The sequence below is a fragment of the Camelus dromedarius genome, chromosome 8, assembly GCF_036321535.1.
Source record: "Camelus dromedarius isolate mCamDro1 chromosome 8, mCamDro1.pat, whole genome shotgun sequence".
Taxonomy (NCBI): domain Eukaryota; kingdom Metazoa; phylum Chordata; class Mammalia; order Artiodactyla; family Camelidae; genus Camelus; species Camelus dromedarius.
Window position 1 is genome coordinate 78,067,254 of NC_087443.1, and position 27,130 is coordinate 78,094,383.

At 47.4% G+C, this 27,130-nt stretch overlaps 1 protein-coding gene across 1 annotated transcript in view; it reads right to left on the reverse strand.

Annotated features, from left to right (window-relative positions):
- The window catches only part of ADAM12 (ADAM metallopeptidase domain 12), a 324,566-nt gene that overhangs the window by 77,007 nt on the left and 220,429 nt on the right, over nucleotides 1-27,130 (reverse strand). The window contains exons 6-9 of the mRNA XM_031461975.2: nucleotides 17,453-17,639; nucleotides 10,064-10,129; nucleotides 8,742-8,813; nucleotides 2,211-2,380 (exon numbers count right to left, since the gene is read on the reverse strand). Coding sequence (XP_031317835.1) covers nucleotides 2,211-2,380; nucleotides 8,742-8,813; nucleotides 10,064-10,129; nucleotides 17,453-17,639 — 495 coding nt within the window. The remainder of the gene's footprint in view (nucleotides 1-2,210; nucleotides 2,381-8,741; nucleotides 8,814-10,063; nucleotides 10,130-17,452; nucleotides 17,640-27,130) is intronic.

Consider the following 27,130-nt stretch of genomic DNA (forward strand, 5'->3'; position numbering starts at 1 on the left):
ATTCTATTGGACATTCCTGCATGCCTAATAACGACTGAAAAAGCATATGCAAAGACAAAAATAGCAGCATGAAAATATGTTGACAGGTGATTTATGTCTTTACTGCTAAAATTTATTTTCCAGTCGCATCATGCTCCCATAATCCTTTCAGATTTTTGTTTTCAAGACTCGGACAACAACCTGTCATGACTCGTGTATTTATATTGTATCTTGTCTGTTTCCTAATGAACTGCGGGGAGCTGCCCTTTGAAACAACGTCTGTGGGAGGAAGGGCTGCAGAGAGTCCCAATGAATCACTGTTAACACGTGAAATGCATTAGATGCTGTACTGGATTTCCTACTGCAGCTGAATTTTGCTTTCCTATGTAACATAACAATTAGGTCAGAACCCCAAACTCTTCCAAGATGTCCTGCTAATGTAGCCTGAAAAAGCGAAATCTGCAACAACAACAACAACAAAAGATTGATCCTCTGGACTCAGTGTAGAAGTAAATACGCACAAAGCCTTGGCACCCCAGGAGGAAGCTTCTGGAAGGGGACCTCAGGAGTTAGGTGCAGGTTTTTCCCGTATATGGAATCTTAATCAATGAGGCTAATGACATTGAGTCTATAATGCAATGGTGTTAATTCCAACCTCAAGGAATAAAAATTAAACATTGTTTGGATTTGCTGAATCTCCTTTAAGAGACACCAATGACTTGCCCATGTAATCTTGGCCATTTACATATCTAGATTTTACACATATTATTTGAAAAGTTATATATTTTGGCAGTTCTCAGCGGGACGAAATGGGGTAAATGTATACAAAATATAACCTCATCTATGTACATATGTATGTATCCGACCATCCATCCATCCTATTACACTCACATGTACAGCAGTAGGAATTGTAACTTTTATATTTACATCTGTATAGACCATTTTAACAGATACAATTATACATATATAAACAATAAGGTTATATAAGAGGCTAATTTTTTCCCAGATGTTCAAGTTGGACAAACTCCCTCTGGGGAAAAAAATCAAAACAAAACACTCTGACTCCACTTTTGGTAATTCAGGATTAATCAGTGCATAAAATATGAGGCAACCACAAATATCCAGGGTGGGGAGAAAAAAAAAAAACAACCCTGTGAAATCGCCAAAGTAAATCATCAGGGGATGCCAACAACTTCAGTTCAGAGGCAGGCGTTTTCTAAAGTGAGGATGGGGAAGGAGTGCTTTTTAACTTCCCCAAAGTGGTCAGTTTGTCTTCCCCAGATTCAGTTTGTCTAAGGAAGTGTCTGCGACCCCAAAGCTTCCAATTCAGTGATATGAAATACAAGGGAGCACAAGGACACTGGCATCAACTGGTTAGGGACTTTAATAAAAAGCTTGTCACTTCAGGAAACATCTACACCATTCCAACTTAGATTATGACAGGCTTTGTTTGTTTGTTTGTTTGTTTAAATATAAAAGTGTCTGTAATATGTTACCAGTGTATCATGCTAAATTACAAGTGTGCTTTCATTCACTTTACTATCTTCATGACACTCATCATGCTCTGAAATGTCCTTGTTGATTTTTGTCTCCTCCCAGCAGACTGGAGACTCCCCAGAGCAGGGAGGTTTACAGTGTTGCTCACCATTACGTTCAAAGCCCTTAAAACATGTTTGGTTCCTAACAGGTGCTCGATTCACATCGACTGAACGATGGAACACAAGGTTGATCTGCTCTACTGCTGTGTCCTCTGATCTAGAAAACCAAGAGTAACAGCAAAACAGAAGGAATGATGGTTTTCTTTCTCCAGGCAGCTGTCAATGATCACCCGCATGTACTGTTTTCAGATCTTGGATAAACATCTTTTGCTAATTATGACAGAAAATGAGCTTTTAAAAAATACACTACTCAGGACAACTCTGCATCAAGACTAAACCTAGGGAAAGCTGCATGGAGGAAAATGTCTAGGTATTGGAAGAAGGAAGTTAGCCACCAGCTAGAAGGACAGGTTTTCCAGGGTCCCTAAAGGAAGGTTTTATCCAGCAGATTCCAAATGTCAATCGAAATGGCCTCCCCTACCTGGTGTGGGCTGAGATGCCCCCTTGCCCCTCGTCCAGTGTTCTGCAGGACAGGTGCAGATTCGGGGACAGTGCAGGGGAGGCTAAGGGGAAGGCAGATGTGCTGAAGTCACTTTTTTTTTTTAAGCAAAGGAGAGACAATAGACGCCTTACCTGATAAGCTGTGCGTTGTCATGGGACTTGCGAGGTAGAAGCTTCATCTTTCTCCAGTCCAGAAACTCGTGGAGGCTCGCGAATGGGTCCTGACTTACAGAGCATTTGTCAATGTCATTCCACACCTCCACACCGACCAACACGATTCGAATGTTCAGTGGTCTGTAAAACTGAGGAAGACAGAAGACAGGCATCCTTCGGGGATCACGTTAATGAGAACTTAAAATGCCGAGTAGAACTGATTCTGATTTGCATCTTCTGCTCTTCATAGATATGACATGAAAAATATCTCTGTGCTCCCTTCTTTCCCTGGCATTAGAATTTAAGACATATTTTCAACGTCTGATGCAAAGTGATGTGTTAACTGGGTTGTCAAGTCCTGCTGACCAATCAGATGTTAGAGTTACCAGCCCTTTTGACGTCTGTCCTTATCTGCACGGAAGCACACATTTCAGCCGATTCATTGGTGATGTGAAGTGGGCATACAGATGCGTAGCACAGCTAAAGCAGTTACACTACAGCTAAAGATGGCCAGTGAATGTCTATTGCAACAAAAACAAAAAGTGAATTAGGATCTTTCAGACACTCTGCCAAGGGCAGCAATTTGTTCATTTTTAAGCAAAATATTCTACCTATGAGTTACTGAAAATGAATCTATATTAATTTTTCAGCAAAGACTAACACTTGGCTGGCATGATCAGATTCCGTCACCTATAATTGACCTAGAAGGTTTCAACTAAATGGAGAGAGCAATATCTTTCAGGATAATAAAGGCATACACTGAGACCACCTTCAGGAAGGTTGAGGACCATTCTCCTTGCAGCCAGATGCTAGCTCATCAATGGTGTTGTGGGAAAGATCTGGTAAAGGGAGTTCTTCTTTTCTTCAGATACACCGCTCACATCCCGTCTTCCTGCCTGTCTCTCCCCCGTCTTTGTGCATCCTGGCTTCACCCTATAGCCCTTCCCCCGTAAGCAGATCATCCTGGGCCAGAGGTAGGAAGAGCAACTCTTCTGATGGCTAAGGAATAGTTTGATCCCAGACGAGCTTATTGGCACAGGGTGAGAGGTCAGGGTAGGGGTGAGAACTGTTCATTGCCTCCACTACCTTGCTACCCCCATGGGCATCATGCAGACAGGAGGTGGCTCTTGGCTCAGGGCCCGGGGGTAAGAACACGGGCTCACCGGGCTGGCTGTAAAATCTCTCAATATCTGCAGCGTGTGAGGCACTGTGAGGCAGTACCCAGTGAGAAAGTCCTCATCTGCCCATACTCCGGGGAGCCAAAGAGAAAGATGTGGCGAGTGATCCAGCCCAAGCCAAGCTCCAGACGGGACCAGGTCCTATTCTTAGTTGTTGGAAGCATCTTGGACCAACAAGTAACAAAAAAATCACAGAAGCTCTGCATTTGCTAGTGCAACGCCATTCCAATGTGGTGAGCGCAAGGGCAATGAACTCCACAGGGCTGAGCACTGACCCGGGTTCTGACCCACATGAGGCAGATCATCCTCTCCCTGGCCAGTCTCCCTACTGCCATCTGGTAAGCATTAGGTGAGCAGAAGAATGCGACTGGGACACAGAGTCCATAACAGAATATAAATTGACTGCAGCAGCCCAACTTGGTTTGAGGCAGATAACAATTACGGGCATTATATTAATACGTTAATGAGACAATTATACGACCGAAATGCTGCCCAACAGCTTGTTTTTAATCAAGAATTGCTTGGCCTGTGTTCTCCACTTGCAAGCTCCCAGCCCAGGCTTCCCAGGCAGAATGAAGTTCCTGGCCTCCTCTGGAACTCAACGCACATGTCTGGCTGCTGCCTTCTGATGGAGAGATTCCACGTTCGGCAGTATTAGACACAAAGGTACCAGTGATCAGAAGGCGGAAACGTTGGCGATCCAGCGCCGACGTCCACACCAGCCTGCTCAGTGACGTCCTCAGGGACGGATTGTAATTTCCATCTTTCAGCCCTCTCAAGTCACATCCTTAGAACACATCCAGATTTCATTTGTGGAAGGACATAATACAGCCCTTCCTCTCCAAAACCGGTGCTACTGATTAACTGTCTTCGATGCTAAACTCACATCCAGTCATCACACACAGGCCCTCCGCTGCCTGTGGGGATGCGCTTCGCAGGCTGCTGCTGGCTTCCTTCTGGTTCTTCCTAACAACAATGACCACAGCTAACACTTAATGAGCACTTACTATGTCCGAGGCACAGGGTTCAGTACTTTCCATGCCTTAGCTCTCTTAGTTAGCCCGCAACACCGTGTGATTAAGATCTATTATGATTTCCACGTTATGGTCAAGGACACTGAGACGTGGAGCGACCAGGTAAACACTCAAGGTGTGAGTGGCACAGCTGGGTATCAACACAGGCCGGCTGGCGCCCAGGTTTTAAACCACGAAGCAACACAGCCGGGCAAGTGCGAGAGCGGTGATTCCCTTCCAGGGTAATCCACTGTGACCCCACGTCCAGAGACAAGCAAAACCGGGGCTTGGCAGTTGCCTGCTTGGCCTGTGAGTCCCAGAGGGCGTGTGGACACGGTCCGAGACCAGATGAATTGGTTCACCCATTAACACAACAGCGACAGGCTCTTGCTTGGCTCTGTGCTAGGGTTGGCACTGGCACAAAGAACAAGGATTAAGATACCCTTGCCCTTGACTCCCCAAGGCTCAGAGGTCAGCGAGAGGCTCAAGGCGTGGGACGCTGGGGCACAATCACAGTAAACGCCAATCGAGTGAACTGCCAAGAAGGGGTGCAAACAGGAAGTTTAGGGGATGCTGTGCTTGAGGGCTCAAAGGACATCTGAAAGAACAAGGGTGGAATTATAGGGCAGTCTGCTGGAGTCCAAAACGTGGTATCCCTCAGGCCACTGGCCTGGGAGAGGACGGGCGAGGACTCACACAACAGGGAAAAGACCAAAAGAAGTTAAATGCATACAAGAGGAGTCCTTTAGAAGTAGGTGCAGAGCTGCACCTGAACGAATCTACAGCTGGTGTTAACTTCCTAATGAGCAAGGAGGAGGACTGACTGGATGGGAGAGACTCAAGAGGCGATCACTTCACTGGGCGGCCACACAGCCCGCTGCTCCAGCCCCGCCATGTAATTGGGACCCGGGGGAAAGCGTGTTAGCGCCCATGTAGAGGTTTGCCTACAAGTACGAGCATCAGACTTGCTTTCTGTGTTTCACGCGCAGAGGAATTTCCTGAATGTTTCTGAACGTCACCCTTGTCTCTAAATCACTTCTCAGACTCTCAGTCCAGGCTGTCCTCTCCCTCTTCCCTTCATACCAATGCAGCCGGCCAAGCAGTTACTAATTAAGAGCCAAGATTTCTGCAGATGAGGAAGTGGCCACTGGAACATCGTTTTTTAACCTGAGATGCTTGCACTTGTAGCTGCAGAACTAAACCTTGGAACACTCGCTAGAGCCCAGGCCCATCTGTTAGTGGACTTGGGTGCACGGAGCATCCGAAGGAGCCTGGGTGCCCTCCCTGGGTCTTCAGGGTCTGCTGGGGGCAGATGCACACGTGCACTCAGCAGTTCAGCGCTCCCTGCCGGAGACACGGGGACAGGCAGGCTGGTGAACTTCATTGAGTCGGTCAGGACTTCTCTGAGTTAGATGGTTCTTTATGGACCAGGGCAAGTTATTTACCAACCCCCAGTTGCTCAGTTTTGGTTTTGCAAACTGAAGCAAGATATAGTAGAGAGTGACGTGTAAAGAAATACAAACAGGGAGGACCCAGGACGTCACTTTAAAACGGGATTTCAGCAACTACCAGCTTGAATTTAACACTGCTCATGGTTTCCTTTTACTTCCAAGCCCTAGCAAGCACTTGAATCCTTTGCTTCTTGGTCCCACCTCATGCTCACATCCCTGGAGGTGTCTGGAACGTATCTGCCCCAGGCTCCACCCAGGCCAGTCAAACCAGAGTCTGTGGATTGAGACTTGGAATCAGTATTTTAAAGGCAAACATACAGACAAATAAATGAACCTTTCCAGGGGATTCCACTGCTCACCCAGCCTGAGAACCAGGTCTGACTCCTCACGGTCTCTGGCATACGCTCTGGGAGCCGTCGTCACCACCCACCCCGGGGCCGGAAGCATCGCCGTTTACAAACATTCTCCTGCATCTCTTTGACTTGGGGATAAAGTTTAAGTTTCAAAAAGTAGCTATCAAACACAGCAGCAAGGATGGGCTGCCTGGGAGTCTGACATGCCTAGAAGTTCTGGGGGGACCGTGATGGTGCGTCCTAGGATGCCAGCAACCACTTGCATTTTCCCACTTTCAGAAAGTTCTATGGGGGGTGGGTACAGCTCAGTGGTAGAGCACATGCTTAGCATGTGTGAGGTCCTGGGTTCAATCCCAGCACCTCCATTACAAACTAAAGAAGTCCCATCCAGCCACAGCCTCTCTCTGCACACCAAGCCCAGATCTCCGACTGCTCAGGGTGCCCCATGAGACCCCTGCTCTTGCTTCCTTGGGTCTGAAGCCCCGTCTACCTGTCTTCCCAAACCTGTGCTCATTTGGGCCCCTGCTCTTCTCAGCCTCTGCTTCTGCTTGGTCAGGGAGGGCTGGGAGTCACTGTGAGTGGGTGGAGTCGAGGCCAGGGGCTCCTGCAGAGGAGACCAGGGCTCATGCCCGATCCTGCCTTCGAATGCTACTTGAACGTGTGCTGACTGCTTGACTAGCCTCTGCAAACCTCAGCTTCATCTGCTGTAACAGTGGGAATACTGGTGTCCACCTGGGAGGGTCTGCACAGCACACTTAGCGTCTGGAATGTAGCAACTGCTTAAGAAACTGATCAGGAACCACGACTCTTTAAATGCCCTCAAATCTTCGTCTTTCTTGCATCCCCACTTCCCCAGCCATGGGTCAAATCTTTATGACTTCTGTCTTGATAGACTCCTACCAGCCCTATTTGTCTTTGGTGTCTCCATCCTCTACACTGACTACAGGCACAGCTATGTGTGACCCTGTGTGTCGTCTCTGCTTAGAAACACTCACCTGGCTCCCCATGGACAGCAGAATAAAATCACGATGGGGTCTAGACAGCTTTGCAGGACACTTAGGGCCCTGGCCACGAAATCTCCTGCAGCTTCACCTCCTCCTGCCCTAGCTATGCACACACATACACACACGTGCACACACGTATGTATGCACCGGTGCACACACACACCTGCTTAGTTAGACGGAGTTACTTGTGAGGAGCAAGCCAGGCCCTCCCTTGCTGTGCTCCTCGTGGAACTGTACTCACCTTTCAAAATCACTTCCCTGCAAAGACTCCCTGACCCGCAGGAGGAAGGAAGGAATTGCTTCTCTTCTGCCTCCCCACAGCACCTGATTCATAGCGTCAGCCTAGTTCCTATCACGTTAAGCCACGCTAAGCGGGTTGGGGGCCTGCGTCTCTATGAAGCTGTGGCCTCCTCGCAGATGCACCACACCCGGTGCATCCTGAATCCTCGATGCTCAGCGCTTGGTACTGCCCCGAAGGCCTCACAGGATGGAGCTGAACTTCTGGAAGGGCTCTTACTTTCGCTTTTCTGAAAACTTGGAAAACTCAATTTCAACATAATAGGATTGTTTGCAAACATAGCTACTGTGAGGCATCCTCAAACTGCGATGGGTGAAATGTGACCATTTCAGAGAATCCTGGCCATGAGAGGTTCAGCAATGAGCTGGATCCCTTTTCCCACTTCCAGTGTCCTCCCGGGCAGGAGGCGGGCTGTTGCTGAGAACTGCGGTTGCATCAGGACGGTGGCCGCCAGCCGTGTAGCACAGGAGAACCACCGGGGAGCGCCTGAAAATTCTGAGGTCCAGGCCCCACCCAGACACGTGGGCAGCAAGGCCTTTGGAAGTGTCCTGGCAGCTCTGACAGGGTTCGGGCTGAGAGCCCTTGGCACCAAACAGCCGGACGCCCTCCCTGCAGGGTCTGTTGCTGAAGCAGGTGGCTGAGATGGCTTCATCTTGCAAACAGGGAGTGTAAGGAGCACTGGTGAGCAAATATCCCCGGGTTAGACCCGAGTTCCAGGGTCTCTAACAGCTCTCAAGTCATCTTTGCTAAAGCTTTCCAACAGCTGATTGAGCCGATAGCCAATTTCTGTGTCCCAGGAGTCCTTGTGTCCTTTATCAATGACAGACCACCCTCAGGGGGCCTGTGAGACCCTCCCAGGAGCCCTGGGAAGAGGTCCACTTGGAGCTCTCAAGATGGTCAGATGCACCTTCTCAGGGCTCTGGATCTAACTGGGGAGAACAAGATGCTCTCAGACTGGGACTCTGCCTGGCCAGAACAGAGTCTGGAGGGAGTTGTAGGCCAAGGCCACCACTGTCTGGACAGCATGGGGTGGCATCTTCTGTAGCTGCTCCCGGCCCCAGGAATTTGGAGCTGAGGTGAAGAAGTCAGGTTCCAGCCCAGGACCAGAGGCAGAACCCGGCCTCCCTAAGTCGGATGAGGTGTTCCATTCCCTCCACGTCATTTCCAAACATTTACATGATTTGAGTGATTTAATTACCCCCAAAGAACTTACCTTGTCAACGTGATTAGCGATCTCTATTAATCGCTGCTTAACTTTTTCCAGATCTTTTCCTTGCCTCTGAAACTTAATAATTTTAAATGTCAGCATTAATAACAGCAAGAGTATCCATCAAATCTCATCCTCTCAGCTCCTGGAAATGTGAAGTCTTGGGCTTTGCAAATCCCGCAGCCCCTCCCTGGCTTATGGTGAAGTGAGCGCCCATTCTGCCGAGTAATTCCCTGTCCAGGGTCTTTCTGAAACTCCCTGAAATTCACCCAAGCCAAATACTCTTAAGACAGTAACTTTTGTGCTTTTTCCAGCCTCATAAATGATGGAGGCAGTGACATGTTTTGGCAAAGAGCAGACAGACAGCCAGAAGGCAGTCCAAAGCTATTCTTCATATCAGCAACTTGATTTTAACTTCCTCTGAAATTTCCTTTATATTTGTTTTTAAAAATTAAAGAGTAAAAGTAATAGAAGCTCATGGCAACAAGTCAAACAATACAGAGAATGGATAAAAAATGAAAAAATTCCCCCTTCTCCCCTCTAATCAGAACTTCTAGAGTGGGAACAGTTGCCTGAGAAATTGTCAAGCCTGTTTCATTCAAATGCTTGGAGCTGGTCTGTGAGAAAATGCCACCTCACTCATCATATATAGCAGAGGTGAGAAATGAACACAGAGAAGCTAATCTAAAAAAAAAACTAATTAAAAACTAATTAAAAGTGGGGGGTAGGGTATAGCTGAGTGGTACAGCGCATGCTTAGCATGCACAAGGTCTGGGTTCAATCTCCAGTACCTCCATTAAAAATAAATGTAAATTAAGTAATTAAAGTAAATAAACAAACAAACTAACTAACTTAATTACCTCTCCCCTCAAAAAAAAAAAATTAAAAGAAAAAATTAACACAGCATAAAACCCTACTTTGGAAGGTAGGGTTTTTCTGTTGTGTCTTGACAGCCTTCCTTCATTCATTCGTGTTAGTTTAGAACATAGCGGACATTTTTAAAACTACACTTTTCCCCAAAACGTTTTAGAATACATTCTAAAACCATCTGCATTTCCCTCAAATAATTCTCCCTGTTTGGCGATCTCAGCTATATAGCAACTCTGAAGTCCTTGCTAATATTTTGTAATCCCAGATACATTTTTAATATTTTATACTTTATAATATCAGAAAGGCATTTTTTTTAATGAGTTGTTTACAATGCTTTTAAGGCCTCATAGAAAATGAGATTAATTAAAGCCAGTAAATAACTTGCTAAATATTTTCTTTTTCCTGTTTTTTTTTTTTTTTTAAACCAACTGTACTTAGAAATTTCAGAAAGTTCTTACCTCTCGGTTGTCTGCTACGATAACCAGCTCCACATACTTGGTCATCTTGAGGGTCTCTCTTTTATGCTGCAAAAAGTAAACATGGATTTAATGTCCCTCAATGCCCCTCTGGAGCTTCGTCAATATCTCACGCTATAAGCACTTGGACTAAGGTGACACCATCCTCAGCAAACCCTGGTTCCCATGCCTCCCTTCCATCTGGAAGTTCGCCCAATCCCAACAACCTCTGTAAAAGCTTCTCAACATGAGTGACCAGTTTTCCATTTCTACCCGGAAATCCATGAAAAGAAATCCAACCTTTCTGCCGGATCACTGATTATGGGATAGAACAAGCTGAGCTCATTATTGCACAAAACACACACACAGACAAGCAAGACCAAAGCTCTCTCTGGAACGGGAACCAGTCAATGGTCGTTCATTTTGGGCGGGATGTAGTACATTTCCAGATCATTACAGAAGATGATGGAATTCAGGGTCTCATGGGTGTTCCCTTTGCCTCTGTGGTCCAGTTCTGTGATTTGAGAAAAGTGGAGGAGAATCTGTTTGAGCAGGAACTGCACAATCCTTCTGGGGAAACAGTGAGTAGTCCGTTCCAGGGAGCTGATTTCTTGTGGCGGATCATTTAAAAATCGAGTTAGAAGCGAAGGAAGAATGGGGAACAGCCAGGCCCATAAACGGGGAAGAGTCAGGCAACAAGGAGGGGTTAGGAGGAAAACCAGAAAAGAACAAAAGAAAGAGAATAGAAAGAAAGAGATTCAAGAAAAAAAAAAAAAAAAGCCTGAAGTACACCACTGGAGAAAAGGGATTTGGTAAGACTGAAATAGCTGGGAAACTGTGGATCGGGGCAGGGCTGACAAAGACGCGGGCAGCCCAAGAACGAACTCCTTCTCACATAAAGGCAGTCTCTGAAGTGGGTTACATTTGAATCAAGTTTCCTCAAAAAACATTCGCACTCTTCCATGAATTTCTGGGAGAATCCCAGAGGCACTTTTAGGAGAAAAAGGGCAATTCATGGAGGGTGGTCTCAAAAAGCAAACATTAAAAACAAAAAACAAAGCCTTCTGTCTCTGCAATAAAATGCAGTTGGAGGAAATGGGGGTTGAACTGGTCTCGGTCTTTCGGACTGATATTGCTGGTTTATGAATTAACTACACACGCCGCTTAACGTTTAAAACTTGCATGTTATAACCACGCTTTCAGACAAAAGCAAAAATGACCAAGGCATGCTTTGAATCAGCTTCACAGTCATACAGTCCTGAGGGAAACATCTTTAATAAAACAAATCCCCATCAGTCCGGGATCTTCCAAACAGATTTTTACAAGAAAAATGTTTGTCTCATAGCGGTGTTCCTCCTTACCGCCCAGCTGTGCTGATTCATGAATATAGGTATCCCTAAAGAAATCTGGAAACCTTATGGAGGAAGGAAAAATAAAACGCCATGAAAGGTATAATTTCTCATACTTTTACAACGTTACAAAGGAAAAAAAAAAGTTAAGCTTTGTAATTGTATGTTGTAGGCATGCATTATGGTGATAACTATGTACTCACAAAGGAAAAAAGATTAGCTCCAGTGGTACTCACTGGTGTATGCAAAATGAGACACCTCAAAGTGTAGAGATCGTGCCCCTTTTCCTTACTGAGGTGAAAAAGAAGCAAAAATCTCTTTTTTTCTCCCTAATTCCCTGATTTACCATGAACCGATTCAGCTAATCATACAGAAGAAAATACTCTATTAAAGAAAAAAATAAATTAATCCCGCATTGAAAAACTCAAATAAAGGGCCCTGGGTGTTTAGACGTTTACACCTTTCAGGCTGTGAAGGGGTGAAATAAATGACCAGGGTCTATTTCCAAGTGGCCTTGGATCATCATTTAGAAAATACACAATTCCAGATAATGAAAACAAACACATGAACCCAATTTTCCTGTCTCTGCAGTTTTCAGAGAAGTCCACATTTTCTCATGAATTCAGAGAATTGCTAGCTCAGAGAGAAGTCTAACCACATAATAATAAAAAGCCATGGGGGAGTGGCCGGCTCATGGCCACGAAGGTTCATTCCTCCATCAGCTGCACACACAGAGAGGCTTAAATTACCTCCACATGATTTCCACCTATCTGGGCGATCTGGCTATAAAAAAAATAAAAATCATGTTTAAAAGTTTTGATCTGCAAAGCAACATTTGAGACTGGTTGCTCGACTGAATTTTCATTTCGGGGGTTATAAACAAAAGCCCCTCCCCAAACAGATAGGGGCGTACGCCTCTGCGAATGGCCCAGCAGTCTCTGCTCCAAGGTGGAGACCGAGGCGGTTTTTGAGTCCTGCTCAAGAAGGAACCAGTTCCTGGACCTCTCGGAGTCATCATGGCCAAGTTCCCAGAGAGAACTGCTCCCACACATGCTACAGGAACTCTGGTGTTGGGAATTCAACCCAACCCGAGTCAGAAAAACAAGCTGAGATTAGGCTGACAATAGATTCTCATTACATCTCTCTCTTCCTGTGGGCCAGCCCCCTGATGGCCTGGCGGAGACAGGACGGCAGCAGCACGGGTCCTGAGACTGATGTGTTGCAGCGGTGGGCGGAATGGCTACCATTCAGGGAGCAAGGGAAGAGTGAGGATGAGATGTGGCTGAAGATGGGGACAGCGGACAGGGGACAGGGCCATGGCAAGGAGGCTGACTGGCAAACAAATTATCCAAGAGCAGTGGGGAATCCTTGGATGTGACACTTTTTAAATATCACTCCGGCTGCTGGGAGGAGGATGGATGCAGGCAGAAGAGAGTGGAAGTGCAGGGTGCAGCAGAGAGCTGCTGACCATTTGAGGCAGGAAAGATGGAGACAGGCAAACAGATTCAAGTTGGGTGTTTTACCAAACAACAACAACAGAACAATAACAATGGAACTAGAGCCATTCAAGATCAGCAAATTCCATTCATTGAAACCTTGGTTTATCTTCCTCTGAGTAAAGAAAGACCTTGTGGGCTCAAGCGAGGCTCTATGCCTTGACTCTAAGGCCACCTAATGCATATTTATCAACTGAGCCCTGGTCTCTGCTGTGAAAGGTCATCTCTACCATCCTCACCAATGACGTCTGCGTGGGACACAGCCTCTGAGGCCTGGCTGATATTACATAGGCTGCTGAACCGATGGGCAAAGGAGACAAAATGCTGGACGAATGCGCTGAATCCGATGAACTGAATGTTACAGGGACAAACGCAAAGTATTGAGACAGAGTCCAAAATGCCAGTGGCCCCAGTGAGGGCTGGTATTGATTTATCCAAGAGTTTTAATTGATTCAAGACTCAGAAGGATCCCACACCTGGAGACTTTGAAGCCTTGGTTCACTCTGATAGATGCTCAGAGCTCAGAACCAAGGAAGGAAGGGTAATGCTGGCTCTGTTATCCACCACCCAGCTTTAAGAATAACTAAGGCAATCAGAGAAATGCAAATCAAAACTGCAGTGAGGCATTGCCTCTCACCGGTCAGAACAGCCATCATTAAAAAGTCCACAAACAATAAATGCTGGAGAGGGAGCCCTCCTACCCTGTTGGTGGGGAGGTAGTTTGGTGCAGCCACTATGCAAAACAGTATGGAGATTCCTTAAAACACTAAAAACAGACTTACCATATGATCCAACAATCCCACTTCTGGGCATATATTCAGACAAAATTTAAATTTGAAAAGACACATGCATCCCAATGTTCATAGCAGCGCTATTTACAGTAGCCAAGACATGGAAGCAACCTAAATGCCCATTGACAGATGACTGGATAAAGAAGTTGTGGTACACACACACACACACACACACACACACACACACACACACAAAATGAAATACTACTCAGTCATAAAAAAGGAATAAAATAATGCCATTTGCAGCACCATGGATGGACCTAGACATTATCATCCTAAGTGAAGTAAGTCAGACAGAGAAACACAAATCTATGGTATCACTTATATGTGGAATCTAAAAAGATGACACAAATGAACTATTTACAAAACAGAGACAGACTCACAGATATAAAATACAAACTTACGGTTACCAAAGGGGAAAAGGGTGGGGGATAAATTAGGAGATTGGGATTTGCAGATGCACTACTATACATAAAACAGATAAACAGCATCCCACTATATAGCACAGAGAACTATGTTCAGTATCTTGTAGTAACCTATGACAAAGAATATGAAAAAAAACATATATATATATGTATAACCAAATCGCTATGCTGTACACCAGAAACTAACACAACATTGTAAATCAACTATATGTCAATCAAAAAACAAAAGTCACCCAGGCTGAGGGAACTTGGGATGGCATCTTAGAGGAGGTACAGAGGTTATGTTAGAGAGAAATTAAACATGCCTGCTGTGATTAACAAGTTTTCTAATGGCTCTGGCCAGTTCCTGGTACTCACCTATTACAGTCCCTACAGATAATGTACTGTTACTGCTGCTCCCACCACCACTGCTTGATTAAGCCAAGAGGACTGGGTGTCTGGACACCCAACAGCCACAGCCCTGGTCCATTTCAGAATGGCTGCGTTTGAGGGTACACCACAGGGTCTCCTTGATTAACCGGGTGTTCTGTCTATACCCAGTAGCCCCAGCAAACACTGCCTTCTGGAGAAGGCATTGACTTTTACATCTGACTTGTAATTGTCCATACTAGTGGAGGGGAACAGTAGCACAGATAATCCCCAAAGAGAGGCTAATTCAAAAATAATTTACATTTGCCTTCAAGATGTATGGTGTGATTTTCTCCACCAGCAGATTCACCGCCTTCACCTGGCGCATAGCCTGCTCGGACAGGCTTGGCTAAAGTTAGTGTGCATTTTTGAATGAATTGCTGATGGAGAGGGAGGGGGTATTCACGGGAGGGCTGAGTGGCAAGGACTCTCCTCTTCCGGCTGGACTGAAAAGGCTGCAGAGGAGGGAAGTGGTGGTGAAGCCTTCTGACTGCAGGCGCCCTTCCAGAAGCAACTTGGGTTCTCGTGAAAATCAAACGTAGAGCCTTGCAGAAATGGCAAACAATAGCTCAAGCTTAGATTATAGCCAGTGCCTACCCCGAGTGCAGATTTATTCCTGCGGCCCCTTGAAGAAAAACGAACGCATCTGCAGAAAAATCTCAGTCTGCAAAGCCAATCTTTGCAATAGTTAACATTTAGTAGAGGCAGAAAAATGCTGGGGAAAAGCAAATGCAGTTGCTGCAGTGCATAAACAGGGAGACTTCCCTGCAGCGATGTTGAGTTTTGAGTATAAAATAAAGGTGGTGTCAGGCAGGCAGGTATGCGGCGGAGAACCTGTGTCCCTTCGTATTTACCGTAGGGGCTGCTCCAAACTGTCTTGGGTATAATTCTGAGTCCCATGTATTCCACTTACTTGAAAATGATTTTTTGTATCATTTTGATTGTACAGATGAACCTTACGTCAAAGACATTTTCTCTTTCCTAAAAACAATCACAACTATTTCTAGAGAGAAATATCGAGAACGGAGTTGGACTCCAGGAGGTGCCGCCCCTTTCCAACTTAAAGGCTCGTTTACACTTCAACATACATGATTAACAAAACAGCACTGGTATTCAAGGTTTTCCCCATTTTGCTCCAAGTCAAAATGACCGGAAATTACTGTGCCCATCATGGTTCTATGGAGCTGTAAGCTTAAAGAATTAAAATATGGCTCGCGAGGACAGACCAGGCGCGGACTTATAAATTAAACGGCAAACGTATTTGAGTGTCGTTTAAAGTGTCAGGTTATAAATCTCAGCAGGTGGATAACGTGTGTTCAACAAGGCATTCCAAGCCAGGAGCCTCGAAAACAAAATGCAAATGTTCTGCTTGTTTATGACGGCAAAAGCTACAGCTTCATCACATCTTATCCGAGGCCTGGAATCAAAGGCCAGAGCGTTTGGAGCATAAAACGGGCCCTGGGACCACAGAGGCTGGCTTCTGTGAGTCCACCTCTTAACTCTGTCACGCTAGGGGGGCAGGGGGAGGAGGGCGGGATGAAAAGGCTCTCCAGAGGCTGCTGCTGGGGGGGGGGACTTCTCCAGCTCTGCTCCCTAGGATGAGATTCACCCCGCCATAGGGCAGCAGTGTTACGGTGCCTGACGGGCGTGATGGGCAAGGACTAGACAAAAGAGTTCGTAAGCACCTGCTGTAGCAAATCTCAGGAGTATATTAACAAACAGGGGAAGATAGGGCCACACAGGCGGAGGAATCAGGATGGGAAGAAGGGGTGTACAATTAAAATGAAGGGCCCTGAAGTGGTGCAGGTAAGGGCAGGTGAGGGGAACACGCACCTCTCCACGGGCCGGACGGAAATTTTAAGAACGAGAAGCAGTGGTTTAGGATAATGTTTACTGTTTGACTTTGGAAAAACGATCGGGAATCAAAGAGGCACAATATCCACAACGTGTGGCGTGTTAAGCGCTGGTAACGCTCAAGTCAAAGCTGGGAAGGACCGGGGTGCTCCATGGACCCTTGAGAACGTGTCCCCCGACCATCAGGTGGCGGCACATGAGACGTCATATCTAGGAATTCTTGATTTCTTGTCAACAGAGGAGAGAAAGAGATGAAAAATCAGGAGGTTGTTGATAGCTTCCTATCGGGTTGTGCTCATCTGAATTCAGGGCCTCCAGCCGCATGTGGTTACCCTGACTCCTTTTTAAGAGTGTTCTGCAGTGACTGGGGGAGCCCACATCACACTGATGAGAGGGTCAGGCAGCCGTTTGGGGTGGAGGGTTCCGGGAGGGAGAGCTGGGGCCCAAACTCCACTAGGTGATGACTGTCTCCAGTCACACAGCAGAAGGGAGGGCCTGGGGGTGAGCAGACCGGGCAGGTGGCCAGAAGGCAGAGAGCCTGGGAGGGACGTGGGACAGCCCCACGCAGCACCGACTGGGGGTGAACAACCCTCCTTAGCCACATTGCCTGGACCAGGACTCCGTTTACCTGCACAGGCGAGTGGGCAAGGGTGGGGAGTGCTGTACAAATCCTACGAAGACCCTAATTCTCAAACAGACTTGCGATGGGGAAACTTCCACATTGTTTTCGGGGAGGGTCCGTGCCAGGGTGGGACGCCACAGCGGGGCAGAGTCCTGGGGCCAGGCCCGGCAGGTTCTCACCGGAGACAAGGACCGGTGGTGTACTGTCCTCTGCGCCTGGCTTCGCCCAGCATAGGTCGGTGAGCCCGAGGCTGACGTTTGCAGTGCGAGGATGGAGGTTTCGGGATTTGATTACGTTCCACCCACGTAACACCAACCACCTCCTAATCAAGTGGGTGACTCCACCCCTCAGACACAGACGGCAAAACTTCTCCAGACGTCTTAGCAGTGAGCCCCCCAGCCGGAGCCCCCAGCTCCCCAGAGACACAACACGGGGTTTCCCTCTTACCCTCCTTGTTCGCGTCCGGGAGGGCGACAGGAGCCTGCTGTGCGCGGCGAGGCCGGACACGTTGGGGTGGGAGCCGCACGATCCCCAGGCGCCCTGCAGGTTCTCCACGGGGAAGAGTTTGTATCTGTTGGTTGCATTTTTCATTGGCTCCAAAATATAGGTGTTATTTTCAAAGGTAATAAGTCCCCTGTTGAAAAAGAAATAAGAAAAAAATACATGACTTTTTTGGGCAGCTTCTTGTTAATGGCTGAAACCTAGTTCTTAATGAGGGAGAGAATAAAAGGAGAAACACCAATTTCTTTACATTCTCAGCTCTGAATTGGAAAGGAAATTTCTGTGCCATATGTTTGCACTGATTTATTTTTGCAAGTCTTTTAAAAACCAAGTCTGAGAAATTTTTTTGTCTCAAATATTTGATGGTAAAGGGTAGACTGTGTTTAGCCTTTACGTTTTCCATTTGTTTGTTTTTTCCTTCTCAAGGATATATTGCCGGGAAGAAGAGTTAAGAGAAAAGATGTTTCATCTGCTTAGAAAGTAACTGTACTTGAATTAGCAGACATGATTCTGGAGGGAAATCTTTTTTTTAAAGGAAAATTCCTACAGCTGAATTATTCATCCTGATCAACTATATTTGTTAAATAGTTGAAGTGATTCTGATGTAAGTTTGAGTATTAAACTTAAGCTTTTTTCAAACGATTACGGTGACCAAAGGGGAAAGGGGGGGAGGGATAAATTAGGAGTTTAGGATTAATAGATACACGCTACTGGATATAAAACAGATAAACAAGGACCTACTGTATAGCACAGGGAACTATATTCAATATCTTGTAATAACCTACAATACAAAAGAATCTGAAAAAGAACAGATACAGATATATATATAAAACTGAATCACACACCTGAAACTACACAACATTGTAAATCAACTATACTTCAATAAAATTTTTTTAAAGTATGCTTTTTTATATTTTACTTCTTCATTTTGTGGGCGATGTGTGAATCAAGGACAAATGGAAGTGCACCGAGCATCAGAACTGCTCCCTGAAGGCTGAAGTCTGCCGCCAGGGTCAGTTCTGGTGAACAGCGGACCGTTCTTTAGAGGCGTGAAGAATGCCCCAGCCCCTAGACTGAGAAGGAGGCCTTCTGAATCCAGCAGCCTGGGTTAAGTCCCAGCTCTGCCACTTACTAGCTGTGTGACCCTGTCCCGCCCGAGCTTGGTTCTTCACCTGGGCAGTGGGGCTGCTAAGCCATCTGGTTACAACTTCTCGCCCAGCAGAGGTCACGGTTGGTGCTGAATGGTAGTAGCTCTTTGATACCTACAAGGGCGGACCCCCAGATCAGGCTTCTATTAATGTGTTCATCCAAAGACTGACAATTTCAGGAGGGTCCTATGCTTTGGTGACACCTCTGCCTGCATCCTGGCCACTCGTGGCTCACTGACACGAACTACAGCATTGACATGATACATATACTTCTGGGAATGAAAAGAACTAACAAAGAACCCTTTGTGCTGACATTTAGGTTTGGGAATAAAAGTCTAAATTCTTTTGAAAAATGGACACATTTGCTAACTATTCTAATTTGCAGAGACAGAAGGTGGCATGACCACACGGACCCCAAGGCATGTCTGACCCGGGGCAGGACAGGGCTCATGGTGTGTCCTGCTTCCTGGAAATGAGGCACACCAGCTCCCTTCCAGTGAAGAGGAGACATCAGCCTACATGCTGGGTTTCGTTTCTCTTTTTCCCAATGTGGAACAGTAAGTCCTTTAATTTAAAAGGCTCCTCCTGATGTTGAAATAAGTTTTTTTCTTCATGGGAGTTTGGGTAAAAGTAAGCTGGATGCGCTGAGTTCCCACACACCTAGCAGCTTCTGTGATTTATCAAGTTGACCACAGTCTGTCCATTCTAGAATTACATACAAATTTTCAGGAAAAATTCATCTGATTGTAAATAGACACCTCTAACACACTGACTCATAACCTCTTTTGAGACATGAACTCCTTACACTCTCCCCAGAAGGATTTCCATGTACATATTTATCCACAATATTTTGCAGATAATTTCAGGAGATTCAGGACCAGGGATGAGGGCCATGGGCTCCAGGTTTGGGTATTAGTTCTAACACGTGATTTATATTGTCTCAACCCAAGGATGTGAGTACACCTTACTCCTCAAGAAACAGCTGGGTAAGCTGGGTGCTCCGTCAGTTTTTTTCAGACGATCTCAGCTTGTTTCCAAAGTATGGAGCATGAAAGGCGGGCCTGTGTCACCCATTATGGCTGAGTTACTTGTTCATTCATTCACTCATCCGAGGCGTACTGATGGTCCACTTAGAGGGGACGATTTAACCATTCTTAGATTTTAACGGAATGACAGTATTTCAATACTCAAATGGTATGGAAGAACAAGGTTTGACTTAAATATTCATTGTGAACACAACAGAGGAACACATACTCACTAATCAATTCAGTATCATTCAACTAGGATTACTCCGCTAGTCCTGTTTTGTTATAAGCAGTGGGAGAAACAGCAAGGTCACGCCCAGGATGACCGCAGCCTAAATGAGAAGACAGCACGGGGACGCACGGGGCTGGAAACCACCGGAAAGCTAAGCTGTGCGCTACCAACACTTGTGACACTTGACTGTTCACAGATGGGGGCGCCCATGTGGTTAGGAGTAACTGAAGAATCGTTGGCTGTTTTCTAATCCCACAGATTGATTAGAAGTCATTATATGTGGCTGTTCTCTTGTGTTCCTGACCCCTATCCCCCAGGCCCAAAGGGAGGTCTTCATGTCTCTCCGGGTAGGCCATACAGACATGACTTTGGTCATCAGCTCTGGGGTGGCTTGTATTTTTTGCTTTGAAAAGTTCTTGATGAAATAAAACTTAGATTTCTCAGTTTAGGAAGGGTGGTGAGGGATTTCTGTCAATTAAAGTTGATTTTTAAAAGGCCTAAATTAAGAAGGAGAACTTTGGGGAAAAAAATAGGCCAGGGGAAAGTGGAAAATGCATACATTTGAAAGGAAAATAGATTGGCTAGAAGATGGATGTTCCTGCCCTAAAAAGAAATGACACCAACATTTCATTCCGCACTGCAACATTTTCTGTTTTGCTTTGGATTTAAATAAGCTGAACACTTACAGTAAAACATGTCACCAAGCTCTAATCATAAGAAGCAAATTACTGAAAATGTTTTTCTGCTTAATGGAAAATTTCTAGAAACTGTTACTCAGTCATAAAAATGTTCTCATATCTCCTTTTATCTTTCAAGTCATCCAAAGGCCAGATGTTGAGAAACTGGGGTGAAGCCTTTCCCTTTGCTCTAAACAATTGGCAGCCAATAATGCATCTTAATTAAATAATTGCTTTGGACTGTCTTGGGTATAATTAATCATTCAGCTCTAGAGATTGCTGGAAACCACAGTGGACACAAAATTCAAGGAGTCAGGGTTTCTGAGATGTAAAAACTTGACATTCTCACAGTCCTTACTGGCCCCAAGCTAGATAAGCAAATGCAATTTAAGTTGAATGTCACAGATATTTAGTTGTAAACTTGGAGTGGAAAGGATCTCATAGAGTGCGGAATTTAAATCAAGCAGACTTCGAAAGTGGGGTTCTTTTCCCATTGGTAGAGGAGGGGGAGAAAGGTTGGAAGACAGTTTTCAATGTTTGGGAAAGATGAGGACCGTGGGTATCTTCTCTATGGGGAGATTAGGGGGTCAGGAGAACACTGCACCAGCCCAGTGAGTGGTGGTGAACCGAGAGAGGAGAAGACAGAGGGGTGGTTGGGGGTGACGAGGACCACCCCGTATGGCCTAGGATCCAGGTTCAGTGGGTCCACATACAGCGCAGCCCTTGTCACTTTCCCCGCTGTCAAGGGCATGCAGGTAGCTTGAGGCACAGGTGGGACCCAATCTGGACCCGTGTATTCAGAGCTTGAGATCCATGTCCACACTCTCCTGCCTCCTTCTAGCGCTGTTTTGAGAGGAATGTGGGGCCCAGAACAGGGATGACCATGATGGAGGCAGAAATCAAAAGGAAAGGGGCCAGAGAAATGGAGTCGCTGCTCTGAAAATGCGCAGCCTTAGTTTAAACGTCCAAATCATGTTGTTCTCCCTTCAATGGAAACCGGGAGGAATCTATTAAAATTTTAAAATCGATTTTGTTAGCTTTGCAAGTGATAACTCAGGGAACCTATATTTCCTCAAGATAAGTTTTTGTCCTTCTTAAAATTCAGTTTTTAATGTCCAAAGCTAAGATGCACCAGGCAATAACACAGCTTAACAGCGTTGCTCGTGTTAAGATTTTTCTCACTACTCCCAAGCCAGCAGGGTGACGGCATGCGGGTTTTGACGACCCATAATAAGATGCTGATTCGAAAGTATGAATTAACGGGGCTAGCTCCATGTCCCACTGCTAACTGCATTTTCTTGGAAAAAGACTTTTGGGCTCAATACTGTGCTGTCAATCAGAAGTTAGAGATGCAGCTGGCCTGAAATTTAATTTCAGTCCCTTTTGGGAGGACCTCATGGGTCAAACGTAACATCCTGCCACTTCTGTGTTTGATCCAGTGACAACAGCAGTGTTAGCAATCACACAGGCAGCATCGAGCTGATTTTCAACACGCAATCTCCACATGAATGACTCACATACAGTCAAAACAAATATCCGTTATCCCCCACGACATGCCAAGCGCCGGGCTAGCTCCTGCAGAACACATGAAGACATCTCACCCCGGTTCCCGTTCCAAATGTAATTCATGACCAGTTGCGGAGGCATGACAAAAGAGGTAAAACAAACCGTTGGGAAAGAGACTCAGAAGCGCTGTTACTGGCACATCGGTAATAATAATGGCCGCTCTGATGTATGCCTGCCCTGGGCCAGGCTCCTCTTAGAAATAACAGCTTTATTGAGAAATAATTCACAAACCATTAAGCTCACTCTTTCAAAGCACAAAATTCAATGGTTTTTAGTATATTTACTGAGTTGTGTGACCATCACCACCACCTGATTCCAGAACTCTTTCATCACCCCCCAAAGCAAGCCCTGCACCTGTCAGCAGTCACTCCCCACTCTCCCCAGCGCCCATGAGCCAGGCCCTTGAATTCTCTATTTTTTCTAATATTTATAGCCGTCCTGCAAAGTAGTTATCATGAACCTCTTTTACTAATAGGAAGCCAATGATGAGAGCCTGAGGTCTCTGCGCTGGGGTGAATTGTGTCTCCCCAAAAGATATGTCCAAGTCCTAATTCCTGGTACCTGTGAGTACAACTCTTGGGGGAAAAAAGGGGGTTTTGCAGATGTGACTAGGTTCAGGACCTCAAGATGAGATTATCCTGGATCTAGGGTGGGCCCTAAAGTCAGTGACATGTGTCCTTATAAGAGACAGAAAAAGGAGAAGACGCAGAGACACAGGGCCGAAGCCCACGAGGACAGAGGCAGAAGCTGGTGCGATGTATCTACAACTGAGGAGCGCCGAGGACTGCCAGGAGCCAGGGGACGGGCATGGAGCGGGCTCTTTCTCGGTGTCTCCAGAAGAAACCAACCCTGCCAACACCTTGATCTCAGACTTCTGGCCTCCAGAACTGAGAGAGAACACATTTCTGTTGCTGGAAGCCACCCAGTTTGTGCTCACGTGTTATGGTCGCCCTAGGAAACTAACACAGGCACACAGCTGGTCAGTGGCAGAGCCAGGAGTCCCCAGATGCACCTGGCTCTCAAGCCTGCTCTCTTGTCCTTGGCCTCAATGGATGGTCAGGCCCTCTCCTGAGTCGCCAAGGACTTGTTCTAGGGTGGGTGCAGCTGAATTCCAAATGCAAAACGCCGGAGGAACTCAGAGCTGACCACGGGCCGGGCGGTCGGCCCAGTGCTGACCTAAGCATGATTGATAAATGGCCAGTGGGGGACAGGGGCCTTGCAGGGAGTTCGGGAGGATGGGGAGGACTTGGAGATGTGGGATGTGAGTGGCCTTGAAGGAGCAAGAGTAGGCGAGAGAAACAGAGTGTGATTGGAAAGAAACGCTGTAGCTGAAACGGAGAACACGTGCGGAAGGACAGTGGGGACCGCAGAAGGCGGGCGTGGACTTGGCGGCGGTGGATGGAAGGCGCGGCGCTGACCCTGGCTCTCAGCCTCGGGCTGCACCTGCGGCCGCATGGCTCACTGTGCTGCGCTCGCCGCGTGCAGGCTGCGGTACTGCCTCTTTTACCCGCTTCCAACTCTCAGCCTCCAGGACTCGGCTCTTGCTGGCCCCTCTTCCCTGGCCACTCCCCACCCCCACCCCTGGGGCCTCTAGCCAGTCCTCCTGCTCCTAGTCTTGTAACCCTCTGGCCTTGCGGGATGCAGGCTGCTCTAGGGCCAGGGCCGTGTTCCCCGCAAAGGCCTTTGCTGTTCCCGGGCAGCCCTTGGGCAGAGCCTTCCAGGCTGAGGCATAACTTTTGAGGTCCGGGTCGGCCATCCCTTCCTGCAGGATGCTCTGGCCTTTAAGGCCCTTCCGCTGAACTTCTCAGGGGGTTTTGTGTGCCTCCTTCACGGCACTTACTTCGTTATACAAAAACGATGTGCGGCGGCAGGTGATCGGTATGTGAGGAGGATAAACGCCCATGGAAACACTGCTAAAACAGTGTCTGAGCCACGCGGCTCTGAGAGCCGAGTGTGGCGGGACTTACAACCACACAGTGTTTTTGAAACACGACCTTCTGTAATGCGCATGATGGCTGTGGAGGGAAGGGAGGAGGTGGGCAGTATGGGTGGGAGGCAGTTTACAAATCCTGGAGGGAGGGCTGCTCCGGGGTGGTGACGGGGAAACGGGGGGAGAGGGAGTGGACGAAAGAGATGCTGTAAGCAGGGAGCGGGCCGGGGCTGGGTGCCTGCCGGAGGTTGTCAGAGACCCCCGGGGACTAAGCTTAGGAGCCTGAGATGGGCTGGACCTTTAATGGAAAAGAATTCAGGGCAGGAGCCAGTCTGGGGACCGAGGAGTAGGGATTTGGACAGCCCGAGTTTTGAGTGGAGTGGGGCCTGGGAGGGCTGAAACTTGACCTTGGGCGTCCTTCAGGGTGGGGACCAGAGCAGCTTGGAGATGGTGCAGATGGGCTCCCACAGATGTTCACACAGGATGACGGATGAATATCTCCGAGGGAGGAGGAAGAGGAAAGGGGAAAGAGAGCCCTGGGCAGAGATGGTGTGGCTGGTGGGGTGCGGGGAGCCAGCGTAGCCGTGATGGGCGCTGAAGGAGCAGAAGGTCACAGAGCAGAGGTCAAGGTCAAATTAACTTCACCTCCACTGTAAGCTAATTTCTTTCTTAACATGATCTACTAAACTTAAAAGACTTTTTAAAATTTTGGACTGGCTGGCGTTACGTTTCGTTGACCACTTGGCGGCTCGGGGAGAGCGAATTTATTCCACCAGTGTTTACTGAGCGCCTATAAGGTGCCAGGATCCAGGCAGTGCTAGGGTGGCCAGGGCCCTGCCTTCCTGGAGCTCAGGCCTAGCAGACGAGACAGCAAGGGCGAGGTCATCGCCATGTGCCTGACTTCTTGGTCCCATAAACCACTTTGCCGCAGGCCATTCAGGCTGAGCTGTGAGATGTGGAAAACCCACCCGCACCCACATCAGCGAACACTCCAGCTGAGCTGCGAGGGGCGGGGACGACCGGAACCCACGCGTCCTCGGTGTGGCTGGCCCTGCCGGAGGCTGCGGCTCATTTCCCAGCTCTCACTTCGCCCCCTCTCACTCGTTTCCCTAAATTGCAAATCACTCCTTTCACTGGAATGGTTATTTCTGATTCCAGGGACCATAACACTGGCCATTTCTACCCTTTAAACCTAAGCTGATTGACTAATTTTCAATAGTATGGGGGCAAGAAGTACTCTTGCATTCTGTGTTATATCTGATTTTGTTATATAAAATTTGGTGCAGTAAACTTTATATCACATAATCAGAATCAAGGCAAGACCTTAAAGGAACACAGTATTGTGTGTGCTTATTCAGGAACCAAATAACCTCGCATCAGAATATTTTTATTTAAATTGAGTTTTTAGAAGCAACTTGTGCTGCCTCCCACATCGAAGGCCAGTGCTAAGAGCTCCAAGGCCTGGAAGGAACATATCAGACATGGTCCCCGTCCTGAAGGTCCTGACAACAGGGTAGTGAAACCGCAAGATACGGTAACTGATGGTCAGTGGGTGCCTTAACACAGGGATGTAAACACACGTGAACTGGCCGCTCTGCTACAGGAACTGTGCTGTGTAAGCAAGGACTGTCTGTGGCAGTGCAGGCCAGGTAGGGTTGAGCTGCGTGGTGAGGAGTGTCTGAGAAGCCAGGGTGGGCTTCACGGAGGAGGCACCATTTGATTTGGGCCTTGATGGGAGAGAAGACCTTCCAAAGCTGATGAGAGGTGGTGAGAGGAGTGTGTCCTGGGCCCAGGTACAACAGGGATAAAGGCAGTGAGATGTGTGGGGGGCGTGTTCTGGCAATAGCTAGAAAACAGTGTGTCTGGAATAGGGGGGGCTTCCTCAGGGTACAGGATGATGGGGCAGAAAAAGAAGGTTGTTCAACTGAAACATTGTGCTGTACACCAGAAACTGACACAACATTGTAAACTGACTGTACTTCAGTTAAAAGAAAAGGTTAATAAAAGTAAAAGAAGGTTGGATGCAAACTGTGCAAAAGGTTTAGTGGAACAAGTATGGACCGAGGAGGTAGCTAGACTTGGGCTTGAGGTGGAGTCCGGCCCATCACAGCTGAGGGACTCTGGGGAAGTCGCCTTCCCTGCCTTCACTTCCCCGTCCGCAGTCTGAGGCGTGTGATACCCGCCCACGGCTTAGTGCGCATCACATGAGGACATGCAAGGCCTCCGTGTAAACGCCGAGACGCCTCTCTCCTGAGACGGCAGCTGTGACTAGGGAGGGGGTGACAGCATGACCTGACAGGAGACGCTGCAGCTCCGAGCTGCGGCGTCAGGACCAGGCTCCTGGTGACCGAGCTGCAGCTGCTCTGCACAGCAGTGCCAGGACCACCTGCCCCGTCCTCCTGAGAGCAGAAATTGTGATGACGACAAAGAGCAAAGCCTGGCATCGCCTGCTTGTCGTCACCACCCCGGGAAATGGGCGTGTGCACGTGTGTGTCTGTGTGTGTGCCTGTGTGTCACAGCATACGTGAACGTAAGAGTGTTTAAGTGTGAGTGTGTGCACACCTTGTGCTCAGGTACCCTAAACCCCATTTAAAAGTGACGTGATTATTACAACCAATACCTAGTTTACAAATCTAGATCCCAGGTTCCTCATCTATTAGGTGAATGCTTGGCTTACGTCTGTCAAAGCACAGGTGGTTCCCTGAGAAATTCAGCCTGATTTTAACCACTATGCCCGCAGGTGATGGGAGGACCTTCGGCTTATTCCAAAAGTGTCAGCCCCCGAGACTCCTTGTGTCAGATTTCCGAGCAGGAGCTGAAGGTCGAGCAAGAGAATAAGGAGCGATGGTGAGAGACAGTCTCTTCTCTCAAGGAGCTCATGCTCTGGCTGGGGAGTTGGAAGAGAGTGAGAAGGTGGTGTTTATGAATCAGATCAGGACACAGGGACATGGCTGTTTGGATGCCCCAGGAGGAGCGAGCCAGGGCTGGACGTCTGTCCCAGCACAAAACAGCAGCTGAGCTCCTTTGGGGCGGAGGGGAAGAATCC